The sequence below is a fragment of the Alligator sinensis genome, unplaced genomic scaffold, assembly GCF_000455745.1.
Source record: "Alligator sinensis unplaced genomic scaffold, ASM45574v1 scaffold872_3, whole genome shotgun sequence".
Classification (NCBI taxonomy): Eukaryota; Metazoa; Chordata; order Crocodylia; family Alligatoridae; genus Alligator; species Alligator sinensis.
The window spans coordinates 640,008-652,914 of record NW_005842137.1 but is presented as its reverse complement, the minus strand read 5'-3'; the positions used below and the strand labels follow the sequence as shown (position 1 = coordinate 652,914).

Genomic DNA, 12,907 nt, shown 5'->3' with positions numbered 1-12,907 from the left:
TATCACCCAGGAGCAGCAGCAGCGTTAATGGCTGAGGAGGGTCTGGGGTCTCCTCCCTGCAGGCAGAGAGGGCTTTGCTCCCACCTGCCATGTGGAGCAGTCGGTCATTCCACTGGCAGGACATCTGCTCTCCGGAGGGATCTGAGCCAGGGCTGGGTCCTTCCCGCCCAGAGGTAAGAGGTCCCGTAATTAACCTAGCAGGAGCAGAGCCAGGGACACTTCCCCCATCTTTCTTCTGGGGAAGAGAGGAAATATTTTGTTCACCTCCTGTTTCCCCATCACCTGGTGTCCTGGGCCAACCTGCTAAATCCTCTAGCTAATGCATTCAATGATACTCCATACCCCACTCAGAAATAGCGTTGCATATCACTGCGATGCCCCCAGACTTGTAATCTTATCTCCTCTTGGTCCATTATTGCAGAATCCATTAGCATTTTTCTTTTTGAAGGATTTTTTTTTTGCAGTAATACCCCCTCCATCCAAACTCCTGATGGATCAGTGCATCTCTACAGTGTTGCTGGTTGCTGTTCATTATAGCATGATGGTTACACAGTCCCAGCCGAGATCAGGGTCCCATTGTCTTTAGATGCTATTCAGCCTACAGTGGGGGAATCCTGAAATGTTAAAGCGAAGGTGTTCTGCTTGCTTCGCTCATGGTAACTGTGCAGCGACGGAGCAGGGGAACGGGATTGTGGGCAGAAGAAGAGATCCTAGCTGCTGGAGAGGTGCTGGGGGGACCTTGACCTGTAGTAACCTCTTGCACTTGAGTGGTGGCCAGGGTTTGAGCATGGGCCTGGGCTGCACATGGTGAGGGGCACTTCTCTCTTCGCGGTGGTTGCAGGGCACCCAGCCAGGAGCCCAGGGAGCCTGCGCGCTTGCCCCCAGACAGCAGGTGTAACTTGAGTTGGACTCGGCCCGGGCTGGTATGCCGTTGCGTGCTGATTGGCTGGAAGGTTGTCCCACTAGGTTATTTTTAACAGAGCCGTCCAACTGGTTCACGTGGTGGTGTCAGGGGAGAGGAATTTCGGGAATGTGGTAATTTGGAGGAGGACCGTGCCCTTCTAGAGGGAATGGCACTGCCTCTGGTGAATCACCAGCTGGGACAGCCTTGCAGAGACGGCCCTGCGGTGCCTGCCTGTACCAGAGGGCACCAGAGACCTTGACCCACCAGAAACCGGGCTGGGGGTGGAGAAGGTACCGCAGACAGACAGCCTATTTGGGCCAGCACCTGAGATGCAGCAGGCACAAGCTACCATATGTGCACTGATGCACACTACAGAAATGGGGTTGTGCACTAGTGCTGGACACACACACGCGCTCTTACTTGGGCACAGTACAGAGGAGGGACACTGTGCTACACAGGTGTGCTGGGCGTGGGGGGCGGGGTGGCATGTGCCCACAGGGGCAGGAGACGGGCACAACATTCAACAGCTGTGTACAATAGGTGGATGTATTGCGCACAGCTCAGCTTCCCACAGGTACGCTGCAGAGAAGTGACATGCAGTTAGTGGAGAGGAAGAGAGAACAGGGCCTCCCCGGGGTGAGACATTGAGCCGCGCAGAATGCCATTCACTCCCATCGGAGGAAGCAGCCAGATCCCAGCTCACTGTCCTGGGACAGTGTTTCTCTGACCTCCCTCTTTTTCCTCTCCCCTTCCAGGTCCATTTTCCACCTTCCTCTTCCTCCGTCTCCCCTGATTTCCTCCTCTATGCCCTGCCGCCAGCTCTCTCTTTGTTTCCCCTTCATCCACATCCTGAGGTCTGCAGGCCTGTTGTTCCCTGCTTTTCTCCATTGAGCTCTCATGCTCTTGCTTCCCACGCCCTCCTGCCATGCTGCGAGGCAGGCCGTGTCTGCAGTACTGCTTGTCAGGTCCTGCTGTTCTGCCTCGTGCCCAGGGAAAGTCCCGGCCAGACCCTAGGGTCCTCAGGGCCCTCATACATCATGTTTATTAGTCCCAGGGGAACGCCTCCGCTCTTGTGCTGTAACAGCCTATCAGGGAGTGAGAGGCCCACACTGCCAGTCTGATTGAATGTGTCAGGTGGGCACACGCCATGTACTTAAATGATACCTCTCCAGGGTACAGCTAGTGCCGGGCCCTAAGAACAACTGTATAGCTTCAAGGATTCACGAGTAGAACAGTGCAGGGACGAGAGAGAAATGGTGTCCAGGGTGCTCAGACCTTGAGAAACCCAAAGGGGAGAGTTCAAGGGAAGATCTCAGCTCCTAAATATGTACCAGGAGTGGCAGGCACGATCCCAGATCATTAGCAGTTGTTCCCTGATTCGAAATGGCTGCAGTCAAAGGAAGTTAATGTGCGGTTTGATTTGGAGAAGCAGCCGATGAAATGCATCTTATGATGTCAATGTGTTCAGCATTGAAGGAGCAGCCTCAGAAAGCATCTCCAGGCTTCTGTTGGGTCCTGATTTGATAGCTAATAAATACAGTAGGAGTGAGGACTGGCCAAGGTCAAGTCTCCCCTTCCTACCTCAGAGCTTTGTAGCTCTAGGCTTGGCACGCTGCAGGTGGAGACTGAAGACAGTGGGGCCCCCAGTTATGATTCGTACAGTATGCCATTGGCTTTATTTGCCCTTGTTGCAAAGAAGGCTAACAGCATCCTGGGCTGCATTGGTAGGAGTGTTGCCAGCAGGGCAAGGGAAGTGATTATTCCCCTCTATTCAGCACTGGTGAAGCCACATCTGGAGTACTGTGTCCAGTTTTGTCCCCACCACTACAGAAAGGATGTGGACAAGTTGGAGAGAGTCCAGTGGAGGGCAACAAAAATGGTGAGGGGGCTGGGGGACATGACTTACAAGGAGAGGTTGAGGGAACTGGGCTTATTGAGTCTAAAGAAGAGGAGACTGAGAGGGGATTCAGTAGCAGCCTTCAACTACCTGAAGCGGGGTTCAAAAGAAGATGGAGCTGGACTCTCCTCGGTGGTGGCAGATGACAGAACAAGGAGCAATGGGCTCAAGTTGCAGCAAGGGAAGTTTAGGTTGGATATTAGGAAGAATTTTCTCACTAGGAGGGCTGTAAAACACTGGGACAGGCTCCCCAGAGAGGTGGTGGACTCTCCATCCTTGGAGGTTGTTAAGACCCGGCTGGACAAAGCTTTGGCTGGGATGATCTAGTTGGGGATGGTGCTGCTTTGAGGAGGGGTTGGACTAGATGTGACTTCCTGAGGTCCTTTCCAACCCTCATTTTCTATGACTCTAGCACTGCTGCAGCAGGGCATGGGGTCAGCTGGAGCTGCCTTCTACAGGGTTGCAGTCCAGCTATCCGTTATAGGGAGCTGGCTTCAATTCAGAGTAAAGATGAGCGCTGGTGCCAGAGGTTGGCAGGCCCAGCAACTCAAAGGGAGCGTGCATCGGTGTGTGGAAGCACGGCAGAGCGGGAAGGGCACCGACTCTCCTCCCAGCTCTGCCACAGACCTGCCGAGTGACCTTGGGTGAGTCACTTCCCCTCTCAGTTGCCTGTCTCCCCATTTGTAAAATGGCTTCTCTCACAGGGCCTGCGAGGGCTGGTTAACATTAACACCCCACCCGCTACAGCGATGGGGACCTACCCCGTCCCTCAGATGGGAGTGCAGCAGCCCTCTGTGGGTGGGAGGGACCGCTCAGGTCCCCAATCAAGAAGGATCTGGGGTCTTTGGGGGCACAGGGTTCAGGAGAGGGTCTGCTCCACCTCTCCTCTATGGGCTGCAGTACAAAGAGAGCCTGCTCCCTGTCATTGGGAGCATTGTTACTCTCGCCTATGGCACACGCCTCCTCTTCCCCTCCCCGCCAGGCGTGAGACACAGCTGACCCCATGCAGCACCTGGCACTGTCTTTTGACGAGCGGCTGGCGGGAGCGCGGGGGCGTGAGGAGGGGGTGAAGGGGCTTGCGCTTCTTCCCTTACAGCTCAAGGCCTGTCCGGAGAGTCCCCTCCCACTACCCCCGGAAGGCGCGGGGCGTTGGGCGCTGCTACAACAGTTGCTTGGCTTTTTTAGTTTCTTTCTTTTTTTTTTTTTTCAAACCTTAAACTAGCTCCAAGGGCATTTCGACTCGTTGCAGCCACCACCATCTGGTCCATTAAAATAAATCTGGCGTGCTTCCCCGCCCCCGTGTGTGTTTGGGGTGGGGGGGACGAGGGGAGAAGAAAGCTCCCAGCTGCTCTGACGTTTGAATTTAGATTGGCCACAGCTGGCCTGTAAAATGTGGAGCAAAAGCACTCCTGCTTCAAATTAGGCTGAGGATGCTGGGAAATGCTGTTTAAAAGGCCAGCGTGTCTGCAAGCGCTTGCTGGGCACCAGGGAATTGAAGGGGATGGACAGAGGGGCAGCGGGATAGTCGGTAGTGTTTTTGGGGTGCTGGGGGACGACCCCAAGTCCTGCTCCATGTGTGCTTCCTCGGGCGCTAGAGCTTCCTGGTGCAGCCTCTAAAGATGGCCCTTGATGGCACCCTCCCCAGGGCCCTTCAAGAGCAATCATCCCAGCAGACCAGGCTCCTGGTGGAGCGGGAGCTGCAAACTAGCTGTGCATCGTGCCCTGGCTGTCCTTGGCATTGCCATCTTCCAGCGAGGGTGAGAGGGAAGGAGCCCTGCCTTCATGACATGAAGACAGGATGTTTCTAGGGCAGGGGTGGGCAAAATGGCAGATCCGGCCGGCAGCCAGACTTCATTTCCCGGCAGCCCCTGCCCGTGTCACTGCGGCTGGTTTCCATGGAGCGGCGGTGCCGTGGGGGCCAGGGTTTCTATGGAGACCGGCCCCAGCAGCACTGGCAAGGCGCGGGGCTGGGCAGGGAGCTGCTCCACAACCGGGGCTGGGATCTTGCAGTGGTGACAGCGTGGTCCGAAGCCGGGGCAGAGCTGCGATCCGGGGCATGTGAGCAGCAGACCGCAGCTGTGCCCCGGCTCTGGACCACGCTGTCACCGATGCAAGATCCCAGCCCTGCAGCTCCCCACCCAGCTGTATGCCCTGCTGGCACTGCTGGGGCTGGTCTCCATGGAAACCCTGGCCCCGCACTCACCGCGCCACTGCTGCTGGGGTCTCCATGGAAACTGGCCCCAGCACACAGGCAGGGGTTGCTGGGAAATGGAGTCCACCATGGGCCGGACCTTGCCCACCCTTGTTCTAGGGTATCTCGTGCCTGCTGGACCCTGCCATCTCATCAGTACAAGCCGCCCCTATTCTGTATCACGGCCACCTGAGCACCCTGTGGGTGGTAAGATGACCTCTGCCTCCTCTCTTGTGATCACTTTGAAGTCCTAAGGCATCCTGCCCACCCCTCTGCTCACAAATACTGCGACCTCTTGGCCTTCTACATCCACCCTGCCCATCTTGCCTTAACAGCTGTCATGACAGTGCCACCTTCTGGCAAAGCCTTGTCACTTGACAGGGCCTGTCGGAGAGGGATTTGGGGTTGGGTTGGGCTGGGCTGGGATGGAGATGCTGGGGATAGAGTGAGGTAGACCCCACCTTGAGGAGGGAAGGGAAATGTCTGGGTGATGCAGGGCAGACAAGGAACATGTTGCTCCTGCATCGTGCCTTGTACTTACTCTTTCCTTTGCTTTAGGTCGTAATGAATTGATAGCAAGATACATCAAGTTGCGGACAGGGAAAACACGGACGAGAAAACAGGTGAGAAAAGCATTTCGTTTAATTTAAAGAATGGGTCTGAGTGAGAGACTTGTGGGAAAGCACAGTCCTGGAGGGACTGGTCCACAGCCTGTTGAAATCACTGGGCGCCTGGCTCATTTCACTGGGCTTTGCATCGAAGCTGAGGAGGAAATGGGGCTAGCAAGTAAAGCCCAAACAGAGTCAGGATACCTGGCTCCTGTTTCTGGCCATGCCACTACTTTGCCATGTGGCTTGTGTTTTCCCATCTGTTGGATGCTGGGGGGATAAGGCTGAGATGTTTCCCGGTGGGATGGTGTGGTTGGCTTACTGTGCTTAAAGTTCTTTGGGACCCTTGGCTGGGGAGCTGCTGTTTCAGAAAAAGGTATGTTAATGATGGGTGAGACCCCCATGCCTTCGCTTATGAAGAACTTTTGATCCCCTGCATTCATAAGACTTGACACGGGGTCCTTGTCCCCTCCTACGAATGCCCAGCCGGCTGGATAATCAGTGAAGAGTGATCCTCAGAGTACCTGCAACGTAGGGTTCAGTTTAGGTCAGCCCCTCTCAGTGACCCTGCTTATCCCAGCCCTGCTCCAGCCCCCAGGGCAATGCTGCCTACCAGGTGCTCTGTGGGGCCAGCCGTACTCTGAGGGCAGTCTTATGCCTGGAAACCTGAAGAGTAGACACCACCATGACAATGGAAATCACTGAAGGGCATGGGAAATGTTCCCTGGACCTGCCAAAGCCATTTTGATGCCAGGAGTTCCTGACAAACCCTGGTTACACCCAGCCCTGTTGCTTTTAAAGGCCTCTGGTCCTAAACCCAATAATCTCCAGACTGTAGACTAGATCTGAGCTATGCAAATTGGCCTCTCCTGGGGTGTTTGCTCCTCTCTTCAGATGCCAACCTAGAGTCCATCTCTTTCTATTCTTCTTACTGCAGTAGGGTAGGAGGGGCTGATGTCTCTCAGGTACTTTTATGTCAGTGTCTTAGGAGCCCATCCCACTGGCAAGCTCTCCCCATGTTCCCTACAAAAGGTCATGGTTTTGGTTAGGCTATAGTGAAGGACTCCACGATTCATCATGAAGCTCCTCATCCTCTCCTTCCAGCTAACTTGGTGCTTCCCCACCGCATCCTCATTTCTTTTATTGGGTGTGTGTGCCAGGTAGGTGACTGGCACTGCTGAAAATCAGCCTGCAGAGAGCCAAACCTACTGCCTACCCTTTGAGACTATGCAGGCTGTGCCTGGTTTGTGGAACCAAGTGAATATGGGTCTGCTATCCAGGACTGTGTCTTTTATATACAAGTGTCTCATGGCCAGTAACCATCCCATGCTGCCCAGGCTTGAGACCTCCCTGGTTGTCACTGGTCGGTGGAGAGAGTGCGCCTCGTTGATGGTGTTGGCACAGAGGGTACTGTGACACAGCTGGGGTCCTGGCAAAGAAAGAGGTGACATTTCTTGTGGGAGAGAGTATGGGGGATCTGACCTCCACTCACCCTTTGCTATAGCCTGGCTTGTTCCATCAGAGCAGGCAGCTTGCTGGAGAAAGGAGCCATCACGGTGGCTGGTCCATATCATGGTAGAAAGGGTGATCTAATCGACCGGGAGATGTGGGTTCAGGTCCCAGCTTGGAGGAGGACTTCCGGTGTGATGCTGGGCAGGGCACTTGATGGGTCCTGTCTCAGTTCCCCAGATATGAAGTGTGGTTGAGGTCTTGGGATGTCACACAGGGTTGTTGGATGGGTACCATCCATCAGTGATTCCTTTTGTGGAGAAAGGGCCAAATGAATGCCTTGAATAGATGGACTGAGGTGGTTGATGAACTAAGGTGCCTTGTTGCTGAGGTGTGTGGTAGACAGACCAAACTCACATTGGCTTTTTCTAACTCTGGCCAGTGGACAACCTGTAGTGGAAACTTTCCTTTGTGTTAAAGATCCCCACTGGATTTTCCTAGGGAGGGGAGTTAGGGCAAGCATTTCCCAGTGGAAAAGTGGCATGGGAGAACCTGGTTATATGCCAGGCAGCCTTCAGTCCTGCTCTCAGTGGAGACTTTGAACCAGGAGCAAAGCAAACTTTTGGATCTTGCTCAGAAACATCTGACCATGTCAGTGAAGTAGCAGCTGAAAGGTTGTGACTAGCAAGTGAATCAGTGCGTGAAAAACAGCAACACCTTCCTACGCAGCCCTTCTCCCCAGCTGGATTCAGAAACTTGCCTCTTGCTATATGAAACTGGGAGGGGGTAAGCTGGGATCCATTCTAACTCCTGCATCTTCCCTGGGATAGTTAGCCATGCCACAGCTGCAGGACCAGGTGCTGCCATGCAGGACCCCACAGGGCTGGCCCACGTGTGTTTTAAAGGCAGAATTTGCCTTTCAGAGTTTCTCTTATTCTGATGGCGATGGCCAAGAAGTGAAAAGACAAGGCTGACTTTGCAGGGCTGGCTGTTACAAGCCATCTCTCTTTGTTTGCCAAGAAACTGCTGAGAGAGAATGCACTTGGAGCCCACAATGCCATTCATTGCAGAGTTGGAATGACGCTTGGGGGACAGAAATGCAGCAGTGTGTGTAGGATGGTTACAGAGCACTGGCCCATGCTCTGAGCAATGACCTTAGCTGGTATAAAGCAGCATAACTGTGTTTGACTTGGTGGACGAGCCTGATTTGCCCTGCTGAAAATCTGGCCCCATATCCACAGCCAGCATTGCTCACTTTCCATTGGAGGAATTCTAGCTTTCAGGAACTTCGTCCAGCTCAGGAGCCTCCGCTGCTTTCCGCACCGGCCCCATGCATCTCAAGCGCTTGATGCGGTGTGGGATCATGTCTTCATTCTCTTTGTGTTTTCCTTTTTGAATGGCTTGGCGGGCTCTAGGTGTCCAGCCATATACAGGTTCTAGCTCGGAAGAAGGTGCGGGAGTACCAGGTTGGCATCAAGGTACGTTGGAGACTCTGCCCATGGGTTCGTGGCGTATGAGCATGGGCAGCCCCCTCTCCTTCCTCTCCTTTCCTCTGGTTGACGGCTCTGCTGTTTTCCCTCTCCTTCTGCTTTCTTTCTGCAGGTCTCTAGCCACTTGCAGGTTCTAGCCAGACGGAAATCTCGCGAGATTCAGTCCAAGCTGAAGGTACGCGCTCCCCAGCTTCTCCCCCCACCACGCCCTGCCTGGCTGTGCTGACAACTAACATACTCAGCTCTGTGGTGTGCTGCTTTCTTTCCTTTATATGTCTTTCCCCTCTCCCTTTGTTCCTGGAACCAGATGCTTTTCAGTGGCCACCTGGGGGAAGGTGCAAGGTGCCCTTGGAGGATGGCTGGAGAAGACCATGACAGGATGCCACAACTGGAAAGGGTCTGGCTAGGAGGCTGTCAGTGCCAGATGGGGGTGTCATTGGAGAACCTCAGAAGAGGGTCCTCTGAGCCAGCCACCAGGTGGTAAATACTGTGCCTCCTTCATGATACGCTTGCTTGGAGGGAGGGAGCGTAGGGTTGGTAGGTGCCAACTGCTGGCCAGAGACCTCTTAGGTAGGAGGAACATAGGAATGTAGTCTCAGGCTTCCCTTCTGCCCATGAGCTCATGCACCGTGCGAAGGCATCACACTTCCAAGGCCTCCATGAGGTTCAGAGATGCACCACAGCTTCTGTGGGAAGGGGACCATGAGGGAGCAACGTCAACTGGAGCTCACCTAACCTTAGGGGACTTTATGGTAGCCCTGGGCTACAGGGCCAGGAAGGTGTAGTGCATTCCCAGCTGAAACAGGATACCTGCAGCATGGGCCAGGGTGGGATTGGAATGGGATGCAGAGCCAGACACCTTCCCCCTTGTAACAACCTCCTTAGGCTAAGAGTTTCCATTCCCCTGAATTCAAGCTTTGGGTTGGGGAACAAGGGCAGAGCAGAGGTGCCTCCCAGGATGCTGAGAGACTTGCAGGCTGGTAGCCGTGGCCATGCTTGGCTTCTGTGGCCCACGTATATAACTGACCCAGTAGGGACAGGGATACTCAAGCTGTGGGGCCTGCATGATGCAGCCCCTACCCCAGTCCATATGGAGACCTCTGGAGTGATGAAGCCTGTGCCTCTGTTGGAGAGGAGCACACTCTCTCTGTGGGGTGAGCATGTGATATTCTCTCAGCCTGTATGGGGAGATGTTTAAGCTGCAAAGCCCATGTGGTGGGATGTACTAGGTAGTGTAGAGGGGTGCACACACCCTGCTTTGGCTGATCCTGGTAGTTGAGGGATCAGGCCAGAGGCCCAGGAACCAAGGGAGCCTAATGGAGATGAAGCTGGAATGTTGTCTCTCCTCTGGTTGGCTTTTCTTTCTCTCCTTTCCCCTTCTTTCTAACTGGAGGTTGACTAACCTTTTGGTAACCGTTTCCACTGTACATCCTTTGCATCATCAATCGCAGTGCCAGTGACAGGCACCTGTGGGAGGGGGGTGCGTCACAGGGCAGGGTGCGGGGAGGGATTTTGAAACTCCTCTGACCTGAAACTCCTCCCTGTGTTCAATCTGGATCGTGGCAATGCCTGCACACCCTAGTCAGGGATTGGCCCCTAGGCGTTGTGTGCGCACACGCACACCCAGTGACAAGACTCTTGTTCCCGTGAGTTTACGCAGTTGAGAGACCGCAGGGTGGAAGTATCAAACAGACGGGACCTCGCAGCAGCAAGTCATCAATTGGGATTAGTGCACACCATGTATGTGCCCCCTCTTAAGTGACTGGAACGTCTCTGCCAATCCATACGTGTGTGTCGATGCTTCTGTGCATGGTCTCTTCCAAACCCCTGGATCCCCCAACCCCACTGGACAAGACCCTGCAGAAAAGCAAATGCCATCCCTGCGGTAGATGGTGTAGTAGTTGTTTCCAATCCATGACTTGAGGGTGACCTATTGCCCCCAAAGCTGATGTTGCTGGTGGCCCCAGGAAATTTTGGCTTTTCACAGATGTCCTGCTCCAGGCGGGCAGAGAGGGCTCAATCTGATGTTGCCCATAGCATGTTACTTAGTATTTTTCTTCACAGGCCAGCGAAGGTTGAAGAACGCTGCTCTATAGAATGATCCCAAAATGCCTGAAGAGAGGATCTGGCTTCCTTTCACATGGCATAGGGCTTGGGAGTCACTTCACGTAGGGCTTGGGAGTAAAACCCTCTGGATTTTGTCAGAGTCTGTTCCATAAGAACAGTAACTTCTTTGTCCCAGTAACTTCTAGGAAGGCTTAGTTTACACTTAAAGGTTTTGCTGACACAAGAGAAATCATACCCCTACTAGACATAGTTAGGTCAGCAGAAATCCTAGTGTAGACACAGTTGCCAGTCCTCTTGGTGGTTGAACTGTAGTTCACTGGGGAAACTGGTTTGAGGTACACCAGCAAAAGAACATTTTTGCCACTGTCATCTGCCTCTCCCCTGTAAGAGCTCCCTGCATGCTTCTACTATCAAACCTTAGGGAGCGCAGACAGGGCCTAAGAGACATGCCAATGGAGGCTAAACTTATGCAGCCCCCTCTGCTGTGAAATACTTGAGAGCACTTCCAAAAAGATCAGCAGGGCTGGCGTGTTTAACACCTGAAACTCCTTTTCTGTGAGCCCTTCTTAACACAGCCAAGTTCAACCATCTCTTAGTTCTCAGTAGTTCTGGACCACGAGCCTTGTGTGGGCTCCTGTATTCCCCATGCATGTGGCTGTGTAATATTGATTTTTAAACTGCATTCAGCTCAGTCCCTGGGTGCTCATACAATCTAATCAAAACAAGCCAACGAACCCGTCCTTCAAGAGCTAAGCCAGTGATGCTCAGGCCAGGGCTCCTAAGCCACAAGTGGCTCTTCAAGTTGGCACCCACAGCTCTTTGCAGAAAATGCTATCCATTTTTTTCTTTTTTACCTGCCTATATCGGGAATGTGTAACTGCACACTGTCATTTGTTTCTTTTTGAACTGGAGTGTGTTTTCCCCCAAGTCATCTGGGGATGCATAGGTGGTTGTAGCTCTTGTGACAGTCAAGACTGCGGGCAAGATGATGTGCATGTGGCAGTTGATAGCAGAGCAAGCATAGGTAGCATATGCACACACTCAGCTGAGCACAGATGTGATGGGAAAGAGTGTAAGAGCCTCTGTTCCTGCCCAGTGGCCCAAATAATATTAGCTCCATGGAGACCCTGTTCCTTTAAGGAATCACCACTTGCAAGCACACCAGCCCTGAGCCAGTGCTTTGTCCCCAATGTGCACCCACTGTGCCAAGCCCCTCCTGCAGATCCAGCCCCTTGGCTTAGGTGGTCTCAGTGGAAATTGAACTCTTGTGGCAGTCTAGCCCATGCAGTGGCAGGGGAGAGCCATGCCAAGGGGTCCCATGGAGGTCCACACAGATGCCTCTGTTCCAGTCCACTCCCACCTAGCAGGCTTGCCCAGCTCTCCTGGCGTGGGGTGTTTGGATGCTACTTTCTCCTCTGAGAGATGGCAATTGGGAAAGGTTCTGCTCTATTAAACACAAGGGCGATGCAACAGCCTATATCAGCACCTGAGTGACGGCTTAGGATTGGAGAAATCCGACCTGGCTTAAATAGCCAAGACCCCTTCTCCACACGCACACCCCAACGTGCACCCCTTCTGCTCACATGTAGTCCCACACCCCTCGCCACTCACCTCCTTGGACACATGCCACCGAAGAGCCTGCAGCCCTGCTGCTGGTACTCACTTTGCGCGATTGCACGTGCAATTCATGCAAGACTGCTTTGTGCCCAAGTAGCCCTGGGCTCACGGTCACTCCATGGATTCGCATCCGAGTGCAGGCTGCTCGGGTGGTATGAAGGAGCAGTTGTATTATTTGCACTTCCGAGCAGGGCCTAACTAGGTGCCACAGGCAGCCCACACGTTCCCCCTCACACCGCCATGTCCATTCCCGTGCCCCAAGATTGTCATGACAGGGAGACAGACAGCAGCCAGGCTAGGATGTGGCGTGCTTCCAAGGGCCAACCCATGTTCCTTTGAATGTGAAGGGTCACTTTGTTCCTAGCTACTGTAAGTGATGCAAACGTCTCTGCTCTGAGATCATCATAAACACACTAACTGTCTCATTTCCTTTCTTTTGCCCACAGGCCATGAACTTGGTAAGTGGAATTTGAGCTTGCGATTTACTTTCTTTTATTTTCCCCTCTCCCCCTTCCCCCTCTCTCCTGGACAGGAGACGGCCAAGGTAGAACATGTCACATCAGTTGGGTGCACTTCTTCTGAGTCCGGCCCCGACCAGTACCCCAGCACAGTGCTGTTAAAGGAACTGTCTTACAGATACGTTGTGCTAAAGATCCCTTGCAAAAGTGGACGTATTGGCCTGGG

The 12,907-nt window shown here is 53.6% G+C and overlaps 1 protein-coding gene across 8 annotated transcripts in view; it reads left to right on the top strand.

Annotated features, from left to right (window-relative positions):
* Positions 1-12,907, top strand: part of TEAD3 (TEA domain transcription factor 3) — a 51,194-nt gene that overhangs the window by 30,020 nt on the left and 8,267 nt on the right. For 5 of the 8 annotated variants that reach the window (XM_006025237.3, XM_025206034.1, XM_025206035.1 and 2 more), the window contains 4 exons: positions 5,551-5,615; positions 8,465-8,527; positions 8,652-8,714; positions 12,670-12,681. In XM_006025237.3, coding sequence (XP_006025299.1) covers positions 5,551-5,615; positions 8,465-8,527; positions 8,652-8,714; positions 12,670-12,681 — 203 coding nt within the window. The remainder of the gene's footprint in view (positions 1-5,550; positions 5,616-8,464; positions 8,528-8,651; positions 8,715-12,669; positions 12,682-12,907) is intronic. The other 3 variants (XM_014520662.2, XM_025206039.1, XM_014520663.2) reach the window with 2 other exon arrangements.